This window comes from Geotrypetes seraphini, chromosome 6, assembly GCF_902459505.1.
Source record: "Geotrypetes seraphini chromosome 6, aGeoSer1.1, whole genome shotgun sequence".
NCBI lineage: Eukaryota > Metazoa > Chordata > Amphibia > Gymnophiona > Dermophiidae > Geotrypetes > Geotrypetes seraphini.
The window spans coordinates 92,113,467-92,135,655 of NC_047089.1; the positions used below are offsets into that span (position 1 = coordinate 92,113,467).

General features: G+C 44.1%; 2 protein-coding genes across 7 annotated transcripts in view; one reads left to right on the forward strand and one right to left on the reverse strand.

Moving 5' to 3' along the window:
* The window catches only part of PIBF1 (progesterone immunomodulatory binding factor 1), a 302,877-nt gene that overhangs the window by 186,146 nt on the left and 94,542 nt on the right, over positions 1 to 22,189 (reverse strand). For all 6 annotated transcript variants that reach the window (XM_033947509.1, XM_033947506.1, XM_033947507.1 and 3 more), the window contains one exon: positions 20,624 to 20,749. In XM_033947509.1, the coding sequence (XP_033803400.1) occupies positions 20,624 to 20,749 (126 nt within the window). The remainder of the gene's footprint in view (positions 1 to 20,623; positions 20,750 to 22,189) is intronic.
* Positions 15,790 to 17,603, forward strand: LOC117361920 (ribonuclease H-like). The gene is made up of 2 exons (XM_033947511.1): positions 15,790 to 16,952; positions 17,544 to 17,603. Exon 1 carries the CDS (start codon positions 16,081 to 16,083, stop codon positions 16,891 to 16,893), a length of 813 nt encoding a protein of 270 aa, XP_033803402.1. The 5' UTR covers positions 15,790 to 16,080; the 3' UTR covers positions 16,894 to 16,952; positions 17,544 to 17,603.

The window sequence follows — 22,189 nt, forward strand, 5'->3', positions numbered from 1 at the left end:
AGAAAATAATGTCTACATACAGCTATTAACCCCAGAGCTACAGGGTACAGTGAGAAGCCACTCCGAGAGCCATAGACTTGGCCAAAGCCTGCAACAGATCAAACATGGTATCCAATAGAAGCGCCAAGCTCAGTCTTAGTCACCTCCTGATCCACCAAGGACCAGTCATCTGACTAGCAGCCAAGAACTCGCTCGGACCACCGGAAACAAGCCTAGGCCACCAGACTTCAATAAATCACCGCCTGGACTGCCAAGGCAGCTACATCAAAACTTTGCTTAAGAAGAGACTACAACTTTTGATCCTGAGAGTCCCGCAAGGCCGAACCATCTTCAAATGGCACCATATGCCTGCGTGCAATAGCTGAAGCCACCGAATCCACAAGACATAAAGGTATCTCTATCCCATCAGGAATGGGATAAAGCTGAGCCATGGACTGCACCAAATGAAAGGGTAGGTCGGGCAACTTCCACTGTGTATGCACCACATCCCGAATATCCTGATGCATAGGAAAAGAACGGGAGGCTGCCTGGATTCCCCGAAGCAGGGGGTCCACCACACATGGAGGTTATTTCTTGTCCTCCTCAAAGCGCAAAACCGATGAAACCTGAAGAATAAGCTCCTGAAGCTCTTCCCAAGGGAGGGGGTGGTCCGCCCCGGATGCAGCACAGCCGGCCAGGTCCCTTTACTTTTGTGGCGCTTCCCCGACCGACCGACAACAGCCCCGGTCTGACAATCCTCCCTACCCTGTAGCCGCGAATCTAAATTACCTTCTTACAGAAGCTGTAAGAAGGTAATTTAGATTCGCGGTTAAGGGCAAGGAGGTTTGTTGGACCGGGGCTGTTGTCGGTCGGTCGGTCGGGGAAGCACCACAAAAGTAAGGGGACCTGGCCGGCTGTGCTGCACCCGGAGCGGGAGAGGAGGGGGGAGAAGGACGCTGAAAGCACTGGAGAAGACAAAGGGGTGGAGAAGGACGCTGAAAGGCCATGGGGAAGTCGGGCCGGGGGGGGGGGAAGGACTCTGAAAGCACTTGTGGAAGACAGAGGAGGGAGAAGGACACTGAAAGCACATGGGGAAGACAAAGGGGTGGAGAAGGATGCTGAAAGGCCATGGGAATGGCGGGGGGGAAGGACTCTGAAAGCACCTGTGGAAGACAGAGGGGGGAGAAGGATGCTGAAAGCACATGGGGAAGACAAAGGGGTGGAGAAGGACACTGAAAGGACATGGGGAAGACGGGGGGGGGGGGTGGAGAAGGATGCTAAAAGGCCATGGGGAAGACAGAGAGGGAGAAGGACGCTGAAAGGCCATGGGGAAGACAGAGAGGGAGAAGGACGCTGAAAGGACATGGGGAAGCAGAGGGGGGAGAAGGACACTGAAAGCACGTGGGGAAGACAGAGGGGGGAGAAGGACGCTGACAGGACATGGGGAAGATGGGGGGGGAGAAGGACGCTGAAAGGAAATGGGGAAGAGAGAGTAGGGAGAAGACGCTGGCAGGGAAGAAGACAGATGCCAGACTATGGGGGGAGTGGAGAGAAGAAGATGGGTGCCAGATCAATTTGGAAGGGGGAAGAAAGGGAGAGGCACAGTAACAGAGCAAATGGAAGATGCAGAAGGAAGAGAGACAGTGGATGGAAGGAATTGAATGAGAACATGAGGAAAGCAGAAACCAGGAAACAAAGGTAGGAAAATAATTCTATTTCTTTTTTTTTTTTTTGCTTCAGGATAAAGTAGTATATTAGTTGTGTTGATAAAAATTTATAAACATTAGAGGCTCTGGTAGAAACCCGTTTACAAAGTATGTATTCTTCCCAATTAATATTTCCAAATTAATAAAGTCTTTTTGCTTATTTGTAAATGGGTTTCTACCAGAGCCTTTAATTCAGTAGCATAATTAAATGAAATAACTATTTCTGCAGTTTATAGGGACGGGCGGGGACGGAGGGGATTCCTCATGGGGACGGGTGGGATTCCTCACGGGGACGGGTGGGACTTTGGCGGGGACGGGTGGGATTTCTGTCCCCGCGCAACTCTCTACTCCCAACTCCACAGTTTGCAGATGAAAGATCCATCGTTGTTCCTTCTGACGGAGCAACCATCGCCAGTCCCCTCTACTGACAGGTTTAGAGCAGTATTCCAGCACACAACATCTCAAGGAGAAAAAGTCATGTTTAAATTTAATGCAATGTGCAACCAGGGGTTCATCCATTCGCTTAGTGGATAGATAAGAACGATGTTCAAGCAGACGAGTCTTAAAGGCTCTAGAATCCTGCCCCATGTACAGAAGACCACAGGGGCATTGAATGACATACACCACCCTAATAGTTTGACAGGAGGTGCTGCTCTTCAGAGGAAAAGACTGCAAAGCCGGGAGGTTTGAATGCTCGGGGGGAATGGTCCGCCTTTTATTTATTTTTTTAGGTTTTTTTAGTTTTGGGTTTTTTTTTTATTTTTTTTAGCTGTGTTGGGTTCCTTTGACCTGGACCATTTAAGCCACCGCTTGTTACCTTTCCGATAACGGCGGAGATTGATCAGCCAGTCGTCCAGATATGGATGAACTTGCAATGCTGCCCTGTAGAATTGTGCAGCTACCACCAACATCACCTTAGTAAACATGCACGGTGCTTTTGCCAACCCAAAGAGGAGCACAGAGATTTGATAATGTCTATCCAGCACATGGAATATTGGGAATCTCCTGTGGTCTGGAAATATGGGAATGTACAGATAGGCTTCCATCAAGTTTAGGGAAGCTAGAATTTCTCATGGAGTTACCGCTGCAAAGACTAACCACACGGTTTCCATGCAGAAGTGCGGAATCTTCAGGGTCTTGTTGATATCTGTGAAATCCATAATGGGTCTCTAATCTTCTCAGCCTTTCTTGGGCACTATGAAGTATATGGAATATCTGTCTGAGCCCGATTCTTCGGGTGACACTGGCTCTATTGCCTGAATTTCCACAAGTCTCTGTACTGTTGCTAATACTGCATGACTTTTCTGGGCACCAAAAAATTGGCCCAAAAATGGGAGTCATGGTTTATATTCAGACAAGCACCCCCCCTCCCAGAATTATTGCAAGCCACTGCCAGGCTCTAAATCCTCTCTCCCCTCCCTGCCCTGTCCTCGTACCTCCTCTGCCGATTCCTGGTGGTCCAGAGGTAAAGCGAACTTTCCATGCTCCTGCCCCGCTGCTAACCCAATCGATGGTGGCTGCTGCGAGATCGGGTGCATTTTGCAAGAGTGCACTTTGGCGCTGCTGCTCAGCACCGAGTGGCTTCCTGACTGGCTCCCGCGAATTCTTGAAGCACACAGATATTCTTAGAACCCATCCACCTCCCCTACTTGGCTTCTTAGCTGGCTATCTGAACTGAGGAGCCGTGCGCCTACGTTGGGCGGGAAGGCACTCGCGCATGCACGGTGTGATCTGTCGCAAACTTTCTAAAGTTTTTAAAGTGGTGATGCACTTGGGACATCGTGGATGACATCACCCACATGTGAGAATATCTGCCTTCTGTTCCTTATAGGTAAGTAATTGTGCTATATAGAACATCTCCTCAACTTTTTGTCTCCTTTGATCCTAAGTTGGACCGTCCTGTATCTAAGAGAGCATATCTACATGGTTAACGGTTTGTATCTTTTTCTCTTATGCTCAGGCCAGGCTGCAACTGGGAATTGTGTTGCAGCCCATAAGATCCGAGTTATGGCATCTTCCCTTGTTTTCCTATGCTTAACTCTTATTGATGAATTCTGTAAAGCAGCTACTTGGTCCTCAGTTCATATATTCACATCTCACTAGTGTCTGGATTTTTTTCCAGGCGGGAGGGTCACTTCAGCCAAACAGTATTGTAAAATTTAATTTCTTAATGGCCAACTCTCCCTCCATCCCATTCTAGTAAATTAGGGAGTCCCACATGTGAGAATATGCTAATCTAATCTTTTATTTGTGCGTCGCGCATACCTATTCAGACTCAAGGCGACATCAAAAGAGGAAGGATTAGAAGAAGAGGGGGGAGATGGAAGTAGGAGAGGTAGGAGGGGTGAGAAGTAGAAGAAGGGAGAAGTCCTGGGATAAAGCACAATTACTTACCATGATCGTTGTTATCCAGGATCAGCAGGCAGATATTCTTACAATCCACTTACCTCCCTTGGTAAGCTTCTTAGCTTGCTTACGGAACTGAAGATCCACGAACCTGTGTTGGGCAGGAAGGCATTTGCACATGCACGGTGTGGGCAGTTGCAAACTTTCTTACGTTCTTAAAGTGGCGCACTTTTAAAGCTGTCCGTACCAGGGCTTTGTGGATGACGTCACCCATATATGAAAATATCTGCTTGCTGTCCCTGGATAACACCTGTTACGGTAAGTAACTGTACTTTATCGTCCCTCCAGACTGGCTCAGAAACTGATGGGTTATAGCTCACCTCAACCAGCAGGTGGAGACTGAGACACAAACTTTTGGCTGTAATATTAGTGGGCTGTGCAGTCTGCTCTCAATCTCCAGCAGTTGTTGGTGGTAAGCCTGTGCAGTCTTTCCCTGGTTTAGTAGGGATATTGGATGTTGTTTAAATTGGCCTTCTTGTCCCTGGTTATGATGCCGGATTGAGCTTGGGGGACCCTGTTCAACCTCAGGGTTGCCACACTTGACTGGTGGAGTCCCTCCCCCCATTTCCCTCACTCCCTCCCCCCCCCCAATTTTCTTCTTTAGAGGTGCCTCAGCTGTAAGCCTTGCCACCAACTGCCGTCAATCTGTTGTGTTGAAAACAAAAAAAGTCCTGAGGCAGTGCCGGTCTGAATGGAAGCCTTCAATTAAGGTTAATTAATTTTTATTGCTAACCAGCATTTTATTTTCCCTTGTAGCAGTTTTCGCAATGAGCACTTTTAAGAAACTTAAAAAGTACTCATTGTGCCCCAGGTGTGTGGTTAATGAGGCCGGCATGTGCACAAAGTTCACCAGGCGCCACAAAGAGGAATCCTCATCGGCTTTGGGTGATGGCGAGCAGGGTTCCCCTTCATTCGTGCACTGCTCGTCGGCAGCAGGCAATGGGGAAGCCTGGGTTCCCCTACCACCCACACAGGGATTTCCCCAGCCACCGACAGTCTGGGAAATAAGGTTTCCCTTACCACCGATAGCGCTGGGTACTCCTTTACCACTGCTGCCAGCTTGCCTGCTTTAGTGGCTGGGTCTGTTCAGGCCTCCTTGCCGCTGCAGACCTCGGGGGAATTTTTTGGGTGGGTTTTTCGCCGATTTTGGTAGAAGCTCCGCCATCTTGTCTGCAGCCTCAAGTGACCTTCCCCCTGTCTTAGAGAGACAGTAACAGGTTTCTGCTGGGTCTCCTGTCTTGGCAGTAAGTCCTGCTTTGCCGCCAGTGGGGTTTGCCCCAGATTTTGTTTTGGCATGTACAAGGCAAACTTGCAGGTAGCCGGGGGTCCTGTTTCTTCACCGTGAGTCTCTGGTTGTTGTTGTTGTTTTTTTAGGGGGGGGGTCTTTTTCCTTTTGCATCTACCCCGTTTGACCCCCCCTCAGCGTCGGCTTTGGCCCAGTCCCCCCATCTTTGTTCAAGCGGCCGCGGGTTTCAAGGGACGAGGATTTTTTGATTGGAGATGCATTTCCTCCTGATGAAGACTTGGACCCCTTGTTGGACCTCCCAGGAGGATAAATGACGCAGAAGTGTGTTTGTCGGAGATACTGACTGGTGAGAATGTGTCGGTGGTGTTTGTTTAAGCCCTCCCTCCCCTCCGATGTCAGCGCTGACGTCAGGAAGACTTACGTTCGGCTCTATGCTGCAAGCAGAGCAGGTAGAGAGAAGAAGAGCCGCGCGACTGAGTACATCCAGCCCCGCAGGAACCCCGCGACCCTCGGAGGCGTCCCCACGGGATCCCCACAACCCTAGGGGTCGTCCCCACGGGATTCCCGCGACCCTAGGGGGCGTCCTCACGGGATCCCCTTGACCCGAAGGGGGAACCCGCGGGATGCCTGCGGGATTCCCGTCATCCCCGTTCCTGTGCAGCTCTCTAGTTGGGAGGTCTGAATGCTTGAGTAGAATGGTCTGCTTTTTTTTTTTAGGTTTTTTTAAAGTTTTCTTTGAGTTTTCTTTTAGCAGTGTTAGTTTCCTTTGAAGTTTGCTTGAAGCTTATTGGGGGCTGGTCTTTGGACTTCCTACTTAGTCTCCTATTGGTTGGATGGGGGTGGAGGTGTTGATTTTCTTCCTCCTCTCTGCTTATTTGTTTAGACCTTTAGGGGATGGAACCTTCTCAGCATTTTTCACTAGCTGCTGCTGACTTTCTTTATCCCTGGTGCTATTGTGCAGTGATTGCACTAGCAGTGATATCTTTGAATGTGGCTTTTGCAAGACTCCTGTCGGGTCCTGTAGTGAAGACGCCGTTTCAAGTTCTGCTGCCCTGCATGTGCATGTTCATTTGGGGGATCATGGCATAAGAGGCATGAGATGACCGGCAGCTAAGTATCTGTTTTTTGCCATCTCATGCACTGAGTTTAATCTGTGCCTGTTAGTGATGTTTGAACTTTCCCTGCATTTTCCAAGTCTTTTGGATGTTCCAATCTCTAACTGGGGAGTGGCTACTGCTGATACTTGATTCAGTGAACATTTTGATTCAGAAAAACGGAGCACATATGAGAGAAAGTGGAGTTTTTTGAGACAGAAGTCTGTTAAGAGGAAGTTTGAGAGATTCTGCAGGAGGCCGAGGCATACTCATTTCCTCTAAATACTCAGAGTACTTAGAACCAGCGTCCAATTTAAGATCCAGGTCCTCAGCCGTTTGACAGAGGAAGTTCAAGTTTCAAGTTCAAGTTTATTAAAAATTTGATAAAACGTTAATCATAAATTCTAAGCGTTTTACGGTAAAAATTTAAAAAGGGGTCCAGTTAAACTATTAATGACATAACTTTACTTACATGAAACAATAGGATAGTGGGGAAAAATACAATTTGAAAGAAAGAAAGAACAATTAAGGATTATAACATGGGGAAAGGGAAAAATCAATTTTAGTATAGAAAATAAGCTTGGAAAGTCCCATAGATCAATTAACTAAACTAAACTAAACTAAACTAAACTAAACCTTAAGTTTGTATACCGCATCATCTCCACAGAAGTAGAGCTCGACACGGTTTACAGGAATTACAAAAGAAAGGAGTTACAATGGGAAGAAGAAGATCTTGGTAATAAGGGGAGAGAGAAGGGATTAAGTGTAGAGGAGAGGGAGGGAGTGGTTACATTTTAGAGAAAAGCCAAGTTTTCAAATGTTTTCTGAAGCGTTGGAGGGAGGTCGTACTCCGGAGAGGGGCGGATAAGCTATTCCACAGAACGGTGATCTTGAAGAGGAGGGATGTTCCAAGTTTACCTGTATGGGAAATGCCTTTTAAGGAGGGGAATGATAGTATGAATTTCTGAGAGGATCTGGTGGAGTTGGGATTTGTGGAGAGCCAGGATAGTGGAAACAGGGGAGGAAGGATGCCGTGTAGAGACTTGAAGGTTAGGCAGGCGCATTTGTAGTGGACCCTGAGGAAAACTGGGAGCCAGTGAAGCTTAGATAGAAGCGGGGAGACGTGGTCAAATTTGCTTTTTGCGAAAATTAATTTAGCCGCGGTATTCTGAATCCGCTGGAGTCTGAGAAGACTTTTCTTTGTTAGGCTTAGGTAGATGGAGTTGCAGTAATCCAGTCTAGAAAGAATAATGGATTGAACGAGGATAGCGAAGTGTTGTTGGTTGAAGCAGGATCTGACTTTTCTTAGCATGTGAAGGTTGAAAAAGCATTTTTTTACTAAGGAGTTGAGGTGATCGTTGAAGGACAGTGTAGAGTCCATGATGATTCCCAGAACTTTGCTTGAGTACTCAAGCGGCAGTTTGGAGCCTGAGGATAGTGGGATGAGGGTGGGCAGCTGATCTAATTTTGGGCCTAGCCATAGGAGTTTTGTTTTGGTCTCATTGAGTTTCATTTGAACGGTGAGAGCCCAGGATTGGAGGTTCGTTATACAAGAAGAGATGTTGTCAGAAAGGTTGGTGAGGTTGGAGTCGGTCTCGAGGAGGACAAGGATGTCGTCGGCGTAGGTGTAGAGTGTCTCAAAGGGGGAAAGTTTGAGGAGTTTCAGAGAGGACATATAAACGTTGAAAAGAATCGGGGATAGGGGTGAACCTTGAGGAACTCCGCAAATCGGTTTCCAAGGGGAGGATGAGATACCGTTCATGTTAACGAAGTAGGAGCGAGAACGTAGGAATTTTGCGAACCAATCTAAGACTGTGGAGTTTATGCCAATTTCAGAAAGTTGAAGGATTAGTATGTCATGATGGACAATGTCGAAGGCTGCGGAAAGATCAAATTGAAGAAGGACAGCGAACTTGTTGCAAGAGTGAAGATGTTGGACTTTTGAAATTAAAGAGGCCAAAAGGGATTCAGTGCTAAAGTTAGGTCTGAAGCCATGTTGGTAGGGTAGTAGAATGGAGAATCTCTCAAGATAGGATGAGAGTTGGGTGGCTATGATGGACTCCAGCATCTTGGTCAGGAGAGGAATGTTAGCTATTGGGCGATAGCTGGATGGTGTGGAGGGGTTTAGATCAGCTTTTTTCAGAAGAGGGGATAAGGCAATGACTCCCATTTCTGCAGAAAATAGGCCTGAGAGTAAAGCAGAATTTATAAGTTTGGTGAGGGATGAGATGGCTTGTGTGGGAATATTTTCGTATAAGTAGGAGGGGAAAGGATCCAAGGTGCAGTTGCAGGATTTTAACTTGAGGCAGAGTTTGGAGACCTGGGAATCAGAGACGAGATCGAAGGTGGTCCAGGATCTATCGGCTGGGATATGGTTGGCATCGGTTAGATTTGGGATGGAGGCGGCGAGCACAAGGGAGTTGTAAGAGGGTGTTGGAGGGAAGGAGCATCGTAAGGTGGTGACTTTCTCATTGAAGAATTTTGCTAGTTCATCAGCAGATGGAGAGGAGAGGGGTGTGGCGGAATCATGTTTGGAGGATATGGAACGCCAAATGTTGAACAGTGTATTACTTTGGTTGTTGGATCTGGAGATTTTGTTGCCGTAGTAGTTCTTCCTTGATTTTTTTAATTCAGTATTATAGAACTTGATATTTTCCCTCCAGGACATATGGATTAACAGTCATATGCGTCTTTAAATAAGAAGCTCTTGAGGCTACCCTTGAATTTATCTAAATTCTGTTCGGACCTTAAATATAATGGTAACAAATTCCATATTGTTGGAGCAATTGTTGCGAAAGAAGAAGCCCTACGGGTATTAATAATTTTTAGGGATGGGACATGAAGAAGATGCTGTGATGCAGATCTTAAGGTTCTTGGAGGATCATGTGGAAATCAGGTATTTATGGATAAAAGTGGGTTCCTTGGTTTTCACTGTTTTGTAGGAAATTAAAGCTATTTTGTAAGTGGTACAGTGATGGATAGGTAGCCAGTGAGCACTTTTTAACAGGGGAGTAACGTGATCAAAAGGACAACTGATCCGCCAGAGCATGGCCTCGAGAGGGACTCGATGACCTCGAGTGGAGAATGAAGGTGAGGCCTCCCTGGAGTATTGGTATCCCAGCGAATAGACAGATTGGGACAAGACATTGGAATCAGCTGAGCTCTCAGGTTCTGCTCGATCGAGGAGTTGGAGGCCTCAAAGAACTGGAAGGCCTGGATGAGGAAGGCTTCTCTCTGGAAGAGGAACTGCGCCTCAATGAGGGCCTCGACCGGTGATGAGATTGCTGCCTGGAAGCGGATCTCATACGAGATCGAGGAGACTTCACCCTGTGCCTCGAAACGGGCAATGCCTTTTGTGAGGGTATAGGGATGGAAGCTGTAGATCGAAACCCCATAGACTCAGTGGTTTGGATCGAGGAATCTCAAAGCACTCCTAAAGACTCGACTCCTTGCATAGAGTATGAAGATTCCAGTCGAGACACTCGCAAAGACTCGACTCCTTGCATAGAGTGTGAAGATTCCAGTCGAGACACTCGCAAAGACTCGACTCCTTGCATAGAGTGTGAAGATTCCAGTCGAGACACTCGCAAAGACTCGACTCATTGCATAGAGTGTGAAGATTCAAGTCGAGACAATTGCAAAGACTCGACTCCTTGCACAGAGTGTGAAGATTCCAGTCGAGTCATTCGCAAAGACTTGACTCCTTGCATAGAGTGTGTAGATTCAGCTCAAGGCATAGGCAAGGACTCAACCTCTTGTGAGCCTGCTGAGTGTCCAGGCTGGACTGCAGAAAGCAGAGTCGAGGCAGGACTGTATTTGCTCAGTAACTGAACAAATTCCCGCTCTAAAATGGTCTGGATGGTAGCCTGCAATTGTGGATATGAGTCTGAAACTGGACCACTTTCTGAGGCTAAAGGCTCCAAGGTGGCAGAGGAAGCATGCTTCGACTTGGAGAAATGATGCTTAGGTAGCTTGAGGACCACCACTGGAACCGTCTGCTGAGGTATCTGACCTGAGGGAAGCTCAGGAGAAGACTTGGCAGATTTACTCGTGGTCGAGGACGTTCCAAACAAGGAAGGTCTGATGAGACTTGAGGTAGGAGTCGTGGAGGCAGGCGGACACCCTGCAGCAGGCCTGACTGAGTCGGAGGTCAAGGGTGTAGCAGGGGTTTCCATATTGAAAATCTTCACCACTTGAACTCGACGACGTTTGAGGGCTCGAGGTTGAAGGGTAGCACAGCGAATGCACGACTCCGGGCAATAGTCAGGCCCCAGGCACTGAAGACACCAGCGGTGTGGGTCAGTGAGGGAGATCGCAAGCTGGCACTGACTACACCTCTTGAAGCCCATGACCGGCCGGGACATAGAAGGAAAGATAGCCACCACAAAGTCGAAGCCCGCAGGCTGCGGGCATACGGCAGGCCCCGCCAGTCAGTCGACGAAAAATAAAACTTTTTTTTTAAAAAATAATCAAAAGAAAAAACATGGTAATAAGAAAAATAAAACACGAGCCGCAGTGAGAGAAGGCACAACGCGAACTAAATTCAGCACAGAGCGTCAAAGATGGACTTCTCGGCTCTGTGGAAAACTGAGAACTGAGGAGACGCCCCCTGTGCAGACTCAAAACTTCTGAAGTTTTCTACAAGCAAGCCTGCTTGCGAGGCTGTCCACATCCGGGTTCTGTGGATGATGTCACCCACATGTGAGAATAGGCTACCTGCTTGTCCTGGGATAAGTCATTATATCTCAGTCTCAACCTGCTAGCAGAGGAGCATAAACCCATCCGTTTTATGCCAGTCTGGAGGGATGCTCAAAAAATGCCTTTTCAAAGATATCTTTTGTTTAGAGGTTGCTGGCAGTGATTCACAATGTGCTGCATCTGCTGACATCAGAACCTTCTGTCTGACACAAGTTCCTCTTTCTGCATACATAGTAACATAGTAGATGATGGCAGATAAAGACCCGAATGGTCTATCCAGTCTAGCCAACCTGATTCAATTTAAATTTTTTAATTTTTTCTTCTTAGCTATTTCTGGGCAAGAATCCAAAGCTCTACCCGGTACTGTGCTTGGGTTCCTACTGCCGAAATCTCCGTTAAAACCTACTCCAGACCATCTACACCCTCCCAGCCATTGAAGCCCTCCCCAGCCCATCCTCCACCAATTGGCCAAATATAGACACAGACCATGCAAGTCTGCCCAGTACTGATGTCAGCAGAAGCAGCACATTGCGAATCGCTGTTAGCAACCTCTAAGACAAAGAGACAGCTTTGAAAAGGTATATTGGGGATGGGAGAGCTGCCATTGCAGATAAGAGAAGGGACAAAACAAAAAAGAAGCTAGACCGCAGGGAGGGGTAGTCACAGATGATTATTTCACTTCCGGAGTCCAAATCAGTGCCTTAACACTGTTCTATGCCATTCCGGCACAAATTAATCTCCGGACACCAATGTATCTTTAATAAAATAGGCTCCCAGAACTATTCCTAATAGTGCATAAATTAACTCCACAAATTTACAGCAGCAAGGCAAATGAAAATAAATGTGCATGCACTTTAGGTATATATAGTGCATATGTATTTTATAAACTATGGGGCTCATATTAAAAAAAAAGTCCAAAGAATGGCCTAATATTGTTACTTGGATGATCAAAAAGACAGGTCGTCCAAGTACCAATAATCAAAACTGGTTTTAGACGTATCTAAAACCAACTTAGGCCTTTTCACTGCCTCTGTAAGCCCAGAGCAAAAAGGGGCGTTTTTGGAGGAGTGGATAGGGCAGGAGGTGGGTCAACCTAGACTTAGCCGTCTGGCCGCCATAATCAAAAATGTTTGCCAGATGGAACTTATACATTTTGACTTAGACAAAGTTAAAACAGGTATAAGTTCCGAATTGGGCCTGTCCCCCTGCACCTGTAACGATCATAGCAGGAGAGATACCCAATCTCTCCTGCCGCCACCCACTGCGATTCCCCCGACACATTGCGGCAGGAAAGATGCCCCCCCACCCGCCCCGCACGTTGGAGATCTTCACCGGCAGGAGGGATGCCCAGTTCCTTCTGCTGGACCTCCCCCGAATCCCTGACAGACCACCCAGCCCACCCACTGGACAACTCTCTAACATTTTTTTGATGGCCAGACAGGTCCTCCCTCCATCCATCCGGCAAGCCTGCCTTCGTCTGAATGGCGGGCCTGCCCCTTCCCGGTGCATTGTGGGATGCACCGGGAAAGGGCCTAGGGCCTGATTGGCCAAGGGGTCTTAGGCACATGGGCCAATCTAAGAATACGGTTGGCCCAGGTGCCTAAGGCCCCTCCTATGGGGGGGGGCCTTAGGCGCCTGGGCCAATCAGGCCCTGAGCCCCTTCCCAGTGCATCCCACAATGCATCGGAAAGGAACAGGCCTGCCATTCAGACAAAGGCGGGCCTCTCAGTTGGACAGAGAGAACACCCGTCTGGCAGGCCATTAAAAAAAGGTTAAAGGGGAATCCAGGAGGGGGTTAGAGGGGGTCCGGGGGATTCTGGTGGGAAGGTCTGGGTGGAGGTGGAGGGAAGCTCCGGGAGGTGAACTGGGCGGTTCGGCAGGGATTCCGGGGGAGGGGGTGGCCGCAGGAGGGACTGGGCATCCCTCCTGCCAGTGAAGAGTGCGATCATGCAGAGGGTGGCAGCAAGAGAGATTGGGTATCTCTCCTGCCACGATGTGGCAGGGTAGGGGGGTCGTAGTGGGTGGCGGCAGGAGAGATTGGCCATCTCTTCTGCCATGATCGTAGCCGGGGGGGGGGGGGGGCAGGACAGCTCCACGATCCTCTAACCGGCATTGTTTATGACAGCCGCCGGTTAGAGAATCGTGCTTTTAGGTGAAGGACTGGCCCCTCGTTCGCCTAAAAGGTCTTGTTTTGGGTGTTTGGGATTTGGGCGATTTTTTGGTTGTGAATGTGTTGTAAGCATACATGTAGTGGCGGCCTGGATGATTAAACTGCTGAACGTACAGGTACGCCATTCTAAAAAAACAAACAAACAAACTGTGACACGTATGTGAAACGTATGATATGAAAGGATTATTAATATTGAGTGACACTGCCTAGGATCCATGATAGCTATTACAAGGAAACACAAGTATTATGAGAACAAGCAAGGCCAGAAATTTTTCAGCACCTACTGATATTATGAGAGCAGGTCACTCTCTGCACACGAGCAGAGCCAGGAATTTTCAGCACCTGATGATAGGTGCTTAACAGAAACACACTCTCAACACATGAGATAAGCACGCGTTTGTACCTCCAATCTGGCTAAAGGGGGTAGGGAAAAAGTACAATATAAAAAGTGCTTGCCAAGAAAGGTAAGCAGGGACATTTTTTTTTCCATTGCTGATGAGCTATGTGATGACAATCTGAATAAGCCTCCTACTCGTGGTCCCTCCGATGTAGTGATGATAACCGGTAATGTATTGATTTAAACTCTGTACTTAATCAATGATTATGGCTAGAAATATTGTATATATGTAATAAAACTTAATATGTATACTATTTTGATTTCCTGGCATTCTGTCCAGTGAGGATAGTGATTGAAGGTCTTCTATTGCCTTTTAAAATAGTAATACATTAATTGGCGTAGTCGGCAGGATTTCTCTAAAGAAAACCTGAGCGCTCTTGTGATACAAGAATGTTCAGGAAGAGAGAGAAATCCTCAAAAGAACATACAGAGGTGCCCGGCTGGACCGAGGCACCGTATAATTTAATAGCACAAGAACTAGCCAATAATCATGGATTAGCAGAGTCATGGAAAAAGGTTCTGGGAAGTGCAGAACCAATTGATCTTGTACAAGTTTAGAAAAATGCCCCGAAAAAATCGGGTGATGTCGTTTAAAAAAAAAAAAAAAAAAATGCCCCGATAATCGGGTGATGTATTGGCTTTGGCTCAAAGGAGCCGGGTATTAACTTCTGCATACCGAATAGTGCACATTCGGGCGCAGGTGGAAATAGAGAGGCGTTGTCTTATGCTGGAATGTAGTGGTAAACTTTGAAGAGATAAGTTAGATCACTATCAAAAGATAGCTGAGGAATCTGCAGTTCATATTGCTGCCATAAAATATAAGAAAAGGCACGGAAAAGGCGCGGTCGAGTAAATAGGATGTTGGAGTAAAAGTTCCTTTGTTTGAAAGAGTAAACTGCAAAGGGAGGGATTTTCACCCCCACCTTTTTCCTCCTACAATGCTAACACGTGAAAGTTCCTTTGTTTGAAAGAGTAAACTGCAAAGGGAGGGATTTTCACCCCCACCTTTTTCCTCCTTCAATGCTAACACGTGAACTTGACGGTTTTTTTTTTCTTCTCTCCTTTGTTCAATACTAGGCAGAGGGGAGGGGGAAGTGGGAGGAAAGAGAAAAAGGAGGGAGACAGCATAGGGTCTGTCTGCAATTCTACGAATGTTGCAAAAACTGGGATCGATATTTAAAATATGCTTAAATATTAACAAATTATGGATTTAAATGTAGGAATTTGTAATGAAATTAATAATGTAAGCAAGGAACCAAAGGGTTTATGGATAAAACTTTACCAAGCCTTATGCTTTTTGGAGTTCCGATTAGCCAATATAAGCTACTTGAAGTTAATTGAAAGTTAAGTTTGAAAAAGTTTCTGTAGGGTAGATCTATACTGTTAAGAACAATGGAGGTAATTTAGAAGCTATTTGTCTGATGTAGCCTGAATTTTTTTTTCTCTTCATTGTTTCTTTAAGAGATGGTTAAAAGCAAGGAGATAGTCTGTAGAACGAAAATACAAGAATGTGGAAGAAAGCTTTGTGAGACGTGTTAAGGAAGGATGTGCCTTTGGTTATAGTAACAAGCAGGCTGACTAGTCACAGTCTGAAGGCTAGCCGCGGACTTTTCAGCACTCCAAAATAAGTTTTTAAGAACGATAAAAGAATATTGGAAATGTTATAAAATGTTAATGTATATTCCTGTAAGTAGGTTTCAGGTTTGTTTGAAAGTGCCCAATCTACTTTTACTATGCTACCACAGGGATGGTTACATAGTCCTACCATTTGTCCTCAAATAGTAGCGGAACATTTAGATAAATTTCAGAAATTCACCTCTATACAAATTTCTCATTACGACATATTGATACAGAGAACAACGAAGGAAAAGGTGAAAGGGCAGTTAGATTTATTAATTGACCATATGAAAAAGAAGGGATGGGAAATAAATCCAACAAAAATACAAGGACCGGCAACGTCGGTAAAATTTTTAGGAATTCAGTGGAATAAAGGATATTAGGGAAATCACAGAGAAAGCAAAACGAAAAATATTAGATTTTCCCACTCCAAAGAATATACAAGGTAACTAGTAAAAAATATGAGTTTATGTGAGAAGAAGAACAGCAGGTTGCTTTTGAAAATGCTAAACAAGCCATACAGACCGCTGTAGATTTGTGGCCCATGAGAGAGGGGGAAGTGGAATTCTATTAATCAAATGCATGCTAATTGGTCATTATGGCAAAAACAAAGTGGGAAACGGGTACCCTTAGGGTTCTGAAACAGGAAATTCCCGGAAGCAGGTGAAAAATATATTCCCTTCGAAAAACAACTTTTAGCATGTTATTGGGCGTTGGCTGAGACCGAACAGATTACCTTAGGTCATACAGTACCACAAATTCCAATTATGCAATGGGTAATGTCTGATCCCAAGTCAAATAGAGTAGGATATGCTCAGGAACAAAGTATTATTAAATGGAAATGGTACATTTCCCAAAGAGCTAAAATAGGTGAGCACGGGGTCGCTACTTTACATGAAAAAATAGCTAATATTCCTAACGGAGAGCTGGAAATCAAAAAGCCAGTATATGCTCATGAATCCCCAGTAAAATGGGGAGTGGGATTTGATAATCTCACGTCAGAACAACAAAAACATGCTTGGTTCACAGATGGGTCTGCCAAATATGTGGGGGGAGAGCGGAAGTGGAAAAGTGTGGCCTATAACCCTAAAACTGATACTACCCTAGTGATGGAAGGAAAAGGAATGAGCAGTCAATACGCTGAATTGATGGCGGTAGTCACTGCTTTAAGGAAAGAAAGAGGAGGGGAATGCCATCTTTTTACTGACTCCTGGTCGGTCGCTAATGGTCTTGCTACATGGTTAATGGGATGGAAGTCCCATAATTGGCTAATTCATGGTAAGGAACTGTGGGGTAAAGAATTGTGGCAAGACATAGAAGAAATTGTACAGGAAACCACAGTGTCAGTATTTCATGTAGATGCACATATGCCTGTTGATTCAATGGAACGATTGTTTAATTCCCAAGCAGATGCTGCAGCTGCCATTTCTGTAACAACTACTAATGAAATTCCTAAAGTGGAAGAATGGTTGGAAGGTACAGCCATTTGGGCACATCAGAAAAGTGGACATCTTGGAGAAAAAGCTACTTACAGGTGGGCTCAGGAACGAGGGATTCCTTTGACAATAGATGTGATCTAACATGTGATCGGAAAATGTCCGGTGTGTCAACATATCAAGAACGGGAAGTACCACATAAGGTAATGGGGCACGGGGCGATTTGCCAGCCCAGATTTGGCAAATGGGTTTCATAGGACCGTTACCCGAAAGTCGTAAATGTAAATATATGTGTACTACTGTAGATTATTACTAGCATTCCCTTGTGCTTCTGCGTCATAATGGAGCACTCTAAGGACTTTGGACATGATTATTCAGTATTATGGTATGCCCTTAAGGAATTATCACTTTAGGGGGAGTAATTGATGCTGATTATCAAGGGGAGGTTAAAGTCATATTGATAAATTTAGGAGAAAATGATGTAATAATTGCGAAGGGGGAACGAGTAGCTCAATTGTTATTGATACCAATCTATATCGTGCCAATTAGGGAAATAACCCCTCCTTCTCAGTTGACTGTAAGAGGGGAAGGGGAGTTTGGAGCTACAAATATCGTAAACGTAGGAGCCAAAATCTGGATTAGCAATCCTAAAGGACCTCCGGAACCAGCGGAGGTGATTGCAATCGGGAAAGATAAGGCTCTCCTTGTAATGAAACCGGGAGTGGAAAAATGGGAATATGTCCCTCAGGAGAAATGTTATTTGAGAGAGTAATAATGTTTTCTGAAATTTGCAGATATGCGTGTGCCTTGGAATCCTTGGAATATGGTATGGGGTAAGAGGCGCTGCCCCCGGGCGACGTATTACAATTAAAGAAGGGGTCGTTACGTCATGGAGATGGAAGCATTCTTCAATGGATCGGAAGCAAGATAACTTCACTTGCAGCGCTAACTCCAGATGTATCATTGCAAATGTGACAATAAAAGACCATACATGGATTACAGAAATTAAAAGCAATGAACACACTAGACCAATCGCCCAATACGTATTATATGAGGGACTAAACACTACCTTGAATATAACTGCAGAAGTGCTAGTCATGTGTTGTCAAACAAGAGAATTTATGACATGGAACAGTTCGACTCAGAGGTATTTTGTTACAAACAATTGTACTACATATATTGGAACCCAAATGAATATTACTGTGAATAGGTCTTATGTAGTATGTACTAATGCCACAGAAATTTATAACCGATCAATGTGGGTAGAATTTGTGGTATTCATAAAAAATGATACGGCCAAGATAGATCCGGGACAAATAAAGAGATTACCATCCACATGTGAAATGGTAGGTCTACACGCACAAAAAATTAATGTGATGTTTGAAATATCATTTCCTCCCTCTTCTCAGTGTTCATACCGAGGAAGGAGAGCATGGTATGATACATTAATGGGGGGATATGGTACCATCACAGGTACTTTAAACACATTTGATATTGAAACATTGGCCAATAGATTACATAAGGCGGGAAGTAATATTAATGATGCTTTGACTATAGCTGCAAAATGGATGCCTACCATATGGCAATCTGCATTATTGATAATCAATTACTTAACCTAGCAAATGCCACAGCAGATATTGAATATATAATTGATCAGAAGGTTTCCAACATAATTAATTGGACTCTATGTACGTTACAAACCATGCAGCAACAACAACAAAAAGGAATTTTTCAATCTAAATTAATGACTGGAAATGAGCAGATATGGAGGACCGTGTTTAATAAAACTATACCAAAAACCTTTTGGATACAATTTCAAGCACCAGAAGTACAATGTAATGATACTCACTGCATAGGAATGTTTAAAATGTATAATGTTACAAAAAAAATTATTATGTGTAAATATGTAGTGTTACCCCTCATACTAGGGGAACCTCAGAAACAATTTTTCTGGGCACCTAAATTCAATGGACAAATGATTGATATGAATAATCAAACTCATGATTTAACATTTTGTGACTCCACATTGCAAGGGCGTATTTGTAAATTACAATCAATAGTATATGAACCATGTTTATTATGATTGAAATAGCACCACGTGTAATATGTGTGGTGACTAATGAACCAATAATACCAAAAATGATAGTACCGTTTGTAGGATGCTTACACAATATGTCAACACTTCTCTGGCAAAATCAAACTTATGTTTTAACTCCTGATTTAGGACTTAAAACAAATGTACTCTGGGAAAACAATTTTTCCGTTCCAAATTGGGATTTGAAGTTGGAAAAGTTAAAGGCAATAATACAAGGATCCCGTAGGATAAATCAGTCCATAAGGAATTTGAACAAAAGCATATTAGAGCACCAGATTAGTACTACCATTGTAGCAGATCAAATTATTCATATTGGATCCACAATTGCGGATGCAACTTCGCATCACTGGTGGGATGTGTTTCTGGGCTATGCACCATCAGCTACTACCACTTTGAATTGGCTAATTCACCCTTTACTTATTCTAACCATAATAGTACTTGTTCTGTCCTTGTGGAATTGTTATGTGGTTTATGGACTATGCTGTAAACCAACTCGGACCACGATGGTATCCTATGGCAATATCACTCAATAAGGACCGAATGTGACACGTATGTGAAACGTATGATATGAAAGGATTATTAATATTGAGTGACACTGCCTAGGATCCATGATAGCTATTACAAGGAAACACAAGTATTATGAGAACAAGCAAGGCCAGAAATTTTTCAGCACCTACTGATATTATGAGAGCAGGTCACTCTCTGCACACGAGCAGAGCCAGGAATTTTCAGCACCTGATGATAGGTGCTTAACAGAAACACACTCTCAACACATGAGATAAGCACGCGTTTGTACATCCAATCTGGCTAAAGGGGGTAAGGGAAAAAGTATCCAATCCATAAAGAGGGGCTGGGTATACAACCCACGAGCTACCCCACGAGCTAAGCCAGATGTTTTCAAGACATACTGATTGGAGATTACATTCTCAACATGAGATAAGCATGCGTTTGTACCTCCAATCTGGCTAAAGGGGGTAGGGAAAAAGTACAATATAAAAAGTGCTTGCCAAGAAAGGTAAGCAGGGACATTTTTTTTTCCATTGCTGATGAGCTATGTGATGACAATCTGAATAAGCCTCCTACTCGTGGTCCCTCCGATGTAGTGATGATAACCGGTAATGTATTGATTTAAACTCTGTACTTAATCAATGATTATGGCTAGAAATATTGTATATATGTAATAAAACTTAATATGTATACTATTTTGATTTCCTGGCATTCTGTCCAGTGAGGATAGTGATTGAAGGTCTTCTATTGCCTTTTAAAATAGTAATACACAAACCAACCACATTTTGGACTTTTTTTTTCGAGACTGGACATTTCCCTGCTATCTACTTTGTGCACCTAGGGCCTTAGGCCAAAAGGGGACTTAGACGTTATTTTTGATTATACTCCTCTATGAACTTACATTGCAAGTCCACCCTAACTCCACCTCTGGAATGCCTGTGTGTATATATCCGTATAAAAGTTGGTACTAAATTTCCATGTTCTATTTTTCACGTGTCTGGTTTTTTTAACCCACTGTTTTTAATTTTGTTAACCACTTTGATTTGACTATATTTGTTAAAAAAATGCGGAATATCAAATAAACTAACTGTAACTGTATAATTATTTCCCACACATAAACCAAGCTTTATACATAGAGAATGTTTCATAAAATTACTCCAAAATGTTCAAAATAAATACCAAGACACCTTTTCAAAGCAATGTTAATATGTTGAATTGTATCCCTTTTGTTTCAACTATCTATTAGGTTTGTTAGACAAATATTGTAGCTACCTGTTCTCACGTTCATACATCTCTTTGGAAGCTCCCCGAAGCTGCTCAATTTCTTGATTTGTTTTCAACCTGATTTGCTCCAATTCATCGTGCAATTTGTTTTCATATTCTGTTTTATATTGGTCCCTGCAAATATTTAAAAAGTTAGGAATTTAGTAAAAGAAAGTATATTTTTCCTCTCCTGTTAAAAATCTTGGCCTCAGCAATGAATGAGTTACTTAACATGATAGAATCCTTATTTGTTTACACCTGGGAATAGAATATTTTTCAAGATAAAGTAAGATTAGCAGCAACCTTCTTTCAGGTAATTTGGGCAAAAAAACAGTTGTCTTTTAAGTGCATACACTTGCAACAGTTATACATTCTTTTGTGGTACCCTTAATAGCTTTTAACATTGCAGGAAGAGAATTGTGACATCATCCATGGACAAAGAACAGATAGAGGTTTGGGAGCTTCTTCCTATTACTGATATATCTAAAAAATGTCTTGTCTTCCCGTTTTACCCTATCAGCTATTTTTTCTTCCATTTGTATCTTTGCTTTCCTGACTACACAAGCAGCCTCTCTTATCTTTTCCAGCTATTTTTGCCTGTCTTCCTCTTTCTGTAGTTTATGAAAGTTAACCTCTTATTCCTTACCTTCTCAGCTACTACCTTTGAGAACAAAAGTGGCCTTCTTTCCTCTTACTTTTACTTACTTGCCTCACAAAAAGGTTTGTCGCCCTTACAATAACTTCCTTCAATTCTACCCACTGCATTTCTACTCATTCCAGATGTTCCCATCCAGACAACAATTCCTTGACGTAATCCCCCATCTGAACAAAGTTAGTTTTTCAAAAGTCTAGAACCTTTACTTTACTCTATACCCATCTTAATATTAAACCGTACCATGCAGTGATCCCTAGATGCCAGATGACCACCTACTGTAACATCAGAAACACTTTCCCCGTTTGTAAGCACTAAGGGCTAGATTCACTGAAGTCAGTGATCGTCACTAAACCTGTTTTCACAGGTTTAGCGACCATCACTGTAAACCGACCTGATTCACTAAATGGCCCACCGCGTGTTTTCCCCTCGATCACCCATTTTCCGATCCATCCATGCAAATTAGTAAAACCCCATGCAAAATAGCTAAGCAATTGATTCACTTACATTGCTTGGCTATCGGGTTTTACCGATCCTAAAACCCGATTGCTGTAGATCTGTCGGTAACTGTGTTAGAGACAGGTCTGCTTGTTTTTTGTTTTTTTAAAATCTATTTTCAATGGCACAGATATTTGCATGCATTACATAACCAAAATATCTGCCCATAAAAAAGAAAAAAGAAATAAAATCACCCACCGCTGCCAACGGACCTCCTCCAATGATCCCCGACAATCGCACACCCCTCCAAAGAAAAAGACCACTCCCCCTCAAAGAAAAAGGCTATTGCCAACCACCACTACCTTACACCTCCTGGTAGTCATGGATCCAGCAATTTTTTGGGATTTCAAGCTTTGGTCCTTCCTCTCCCTCAGTCATCTTTTGTTTTTTTGTTGTCATCTAGGCAACCATTAAGATTAGAAGAG

Excerpts from the sequence above, each read along its gene's own strand:
- LOC117361920 (XM_033947511.1), top strand. The coding sequence starts at position 16,081 with ATGCAATGGGTAATGTCTGATCCCAAGTCAAATAGAGTAGGATATGCT.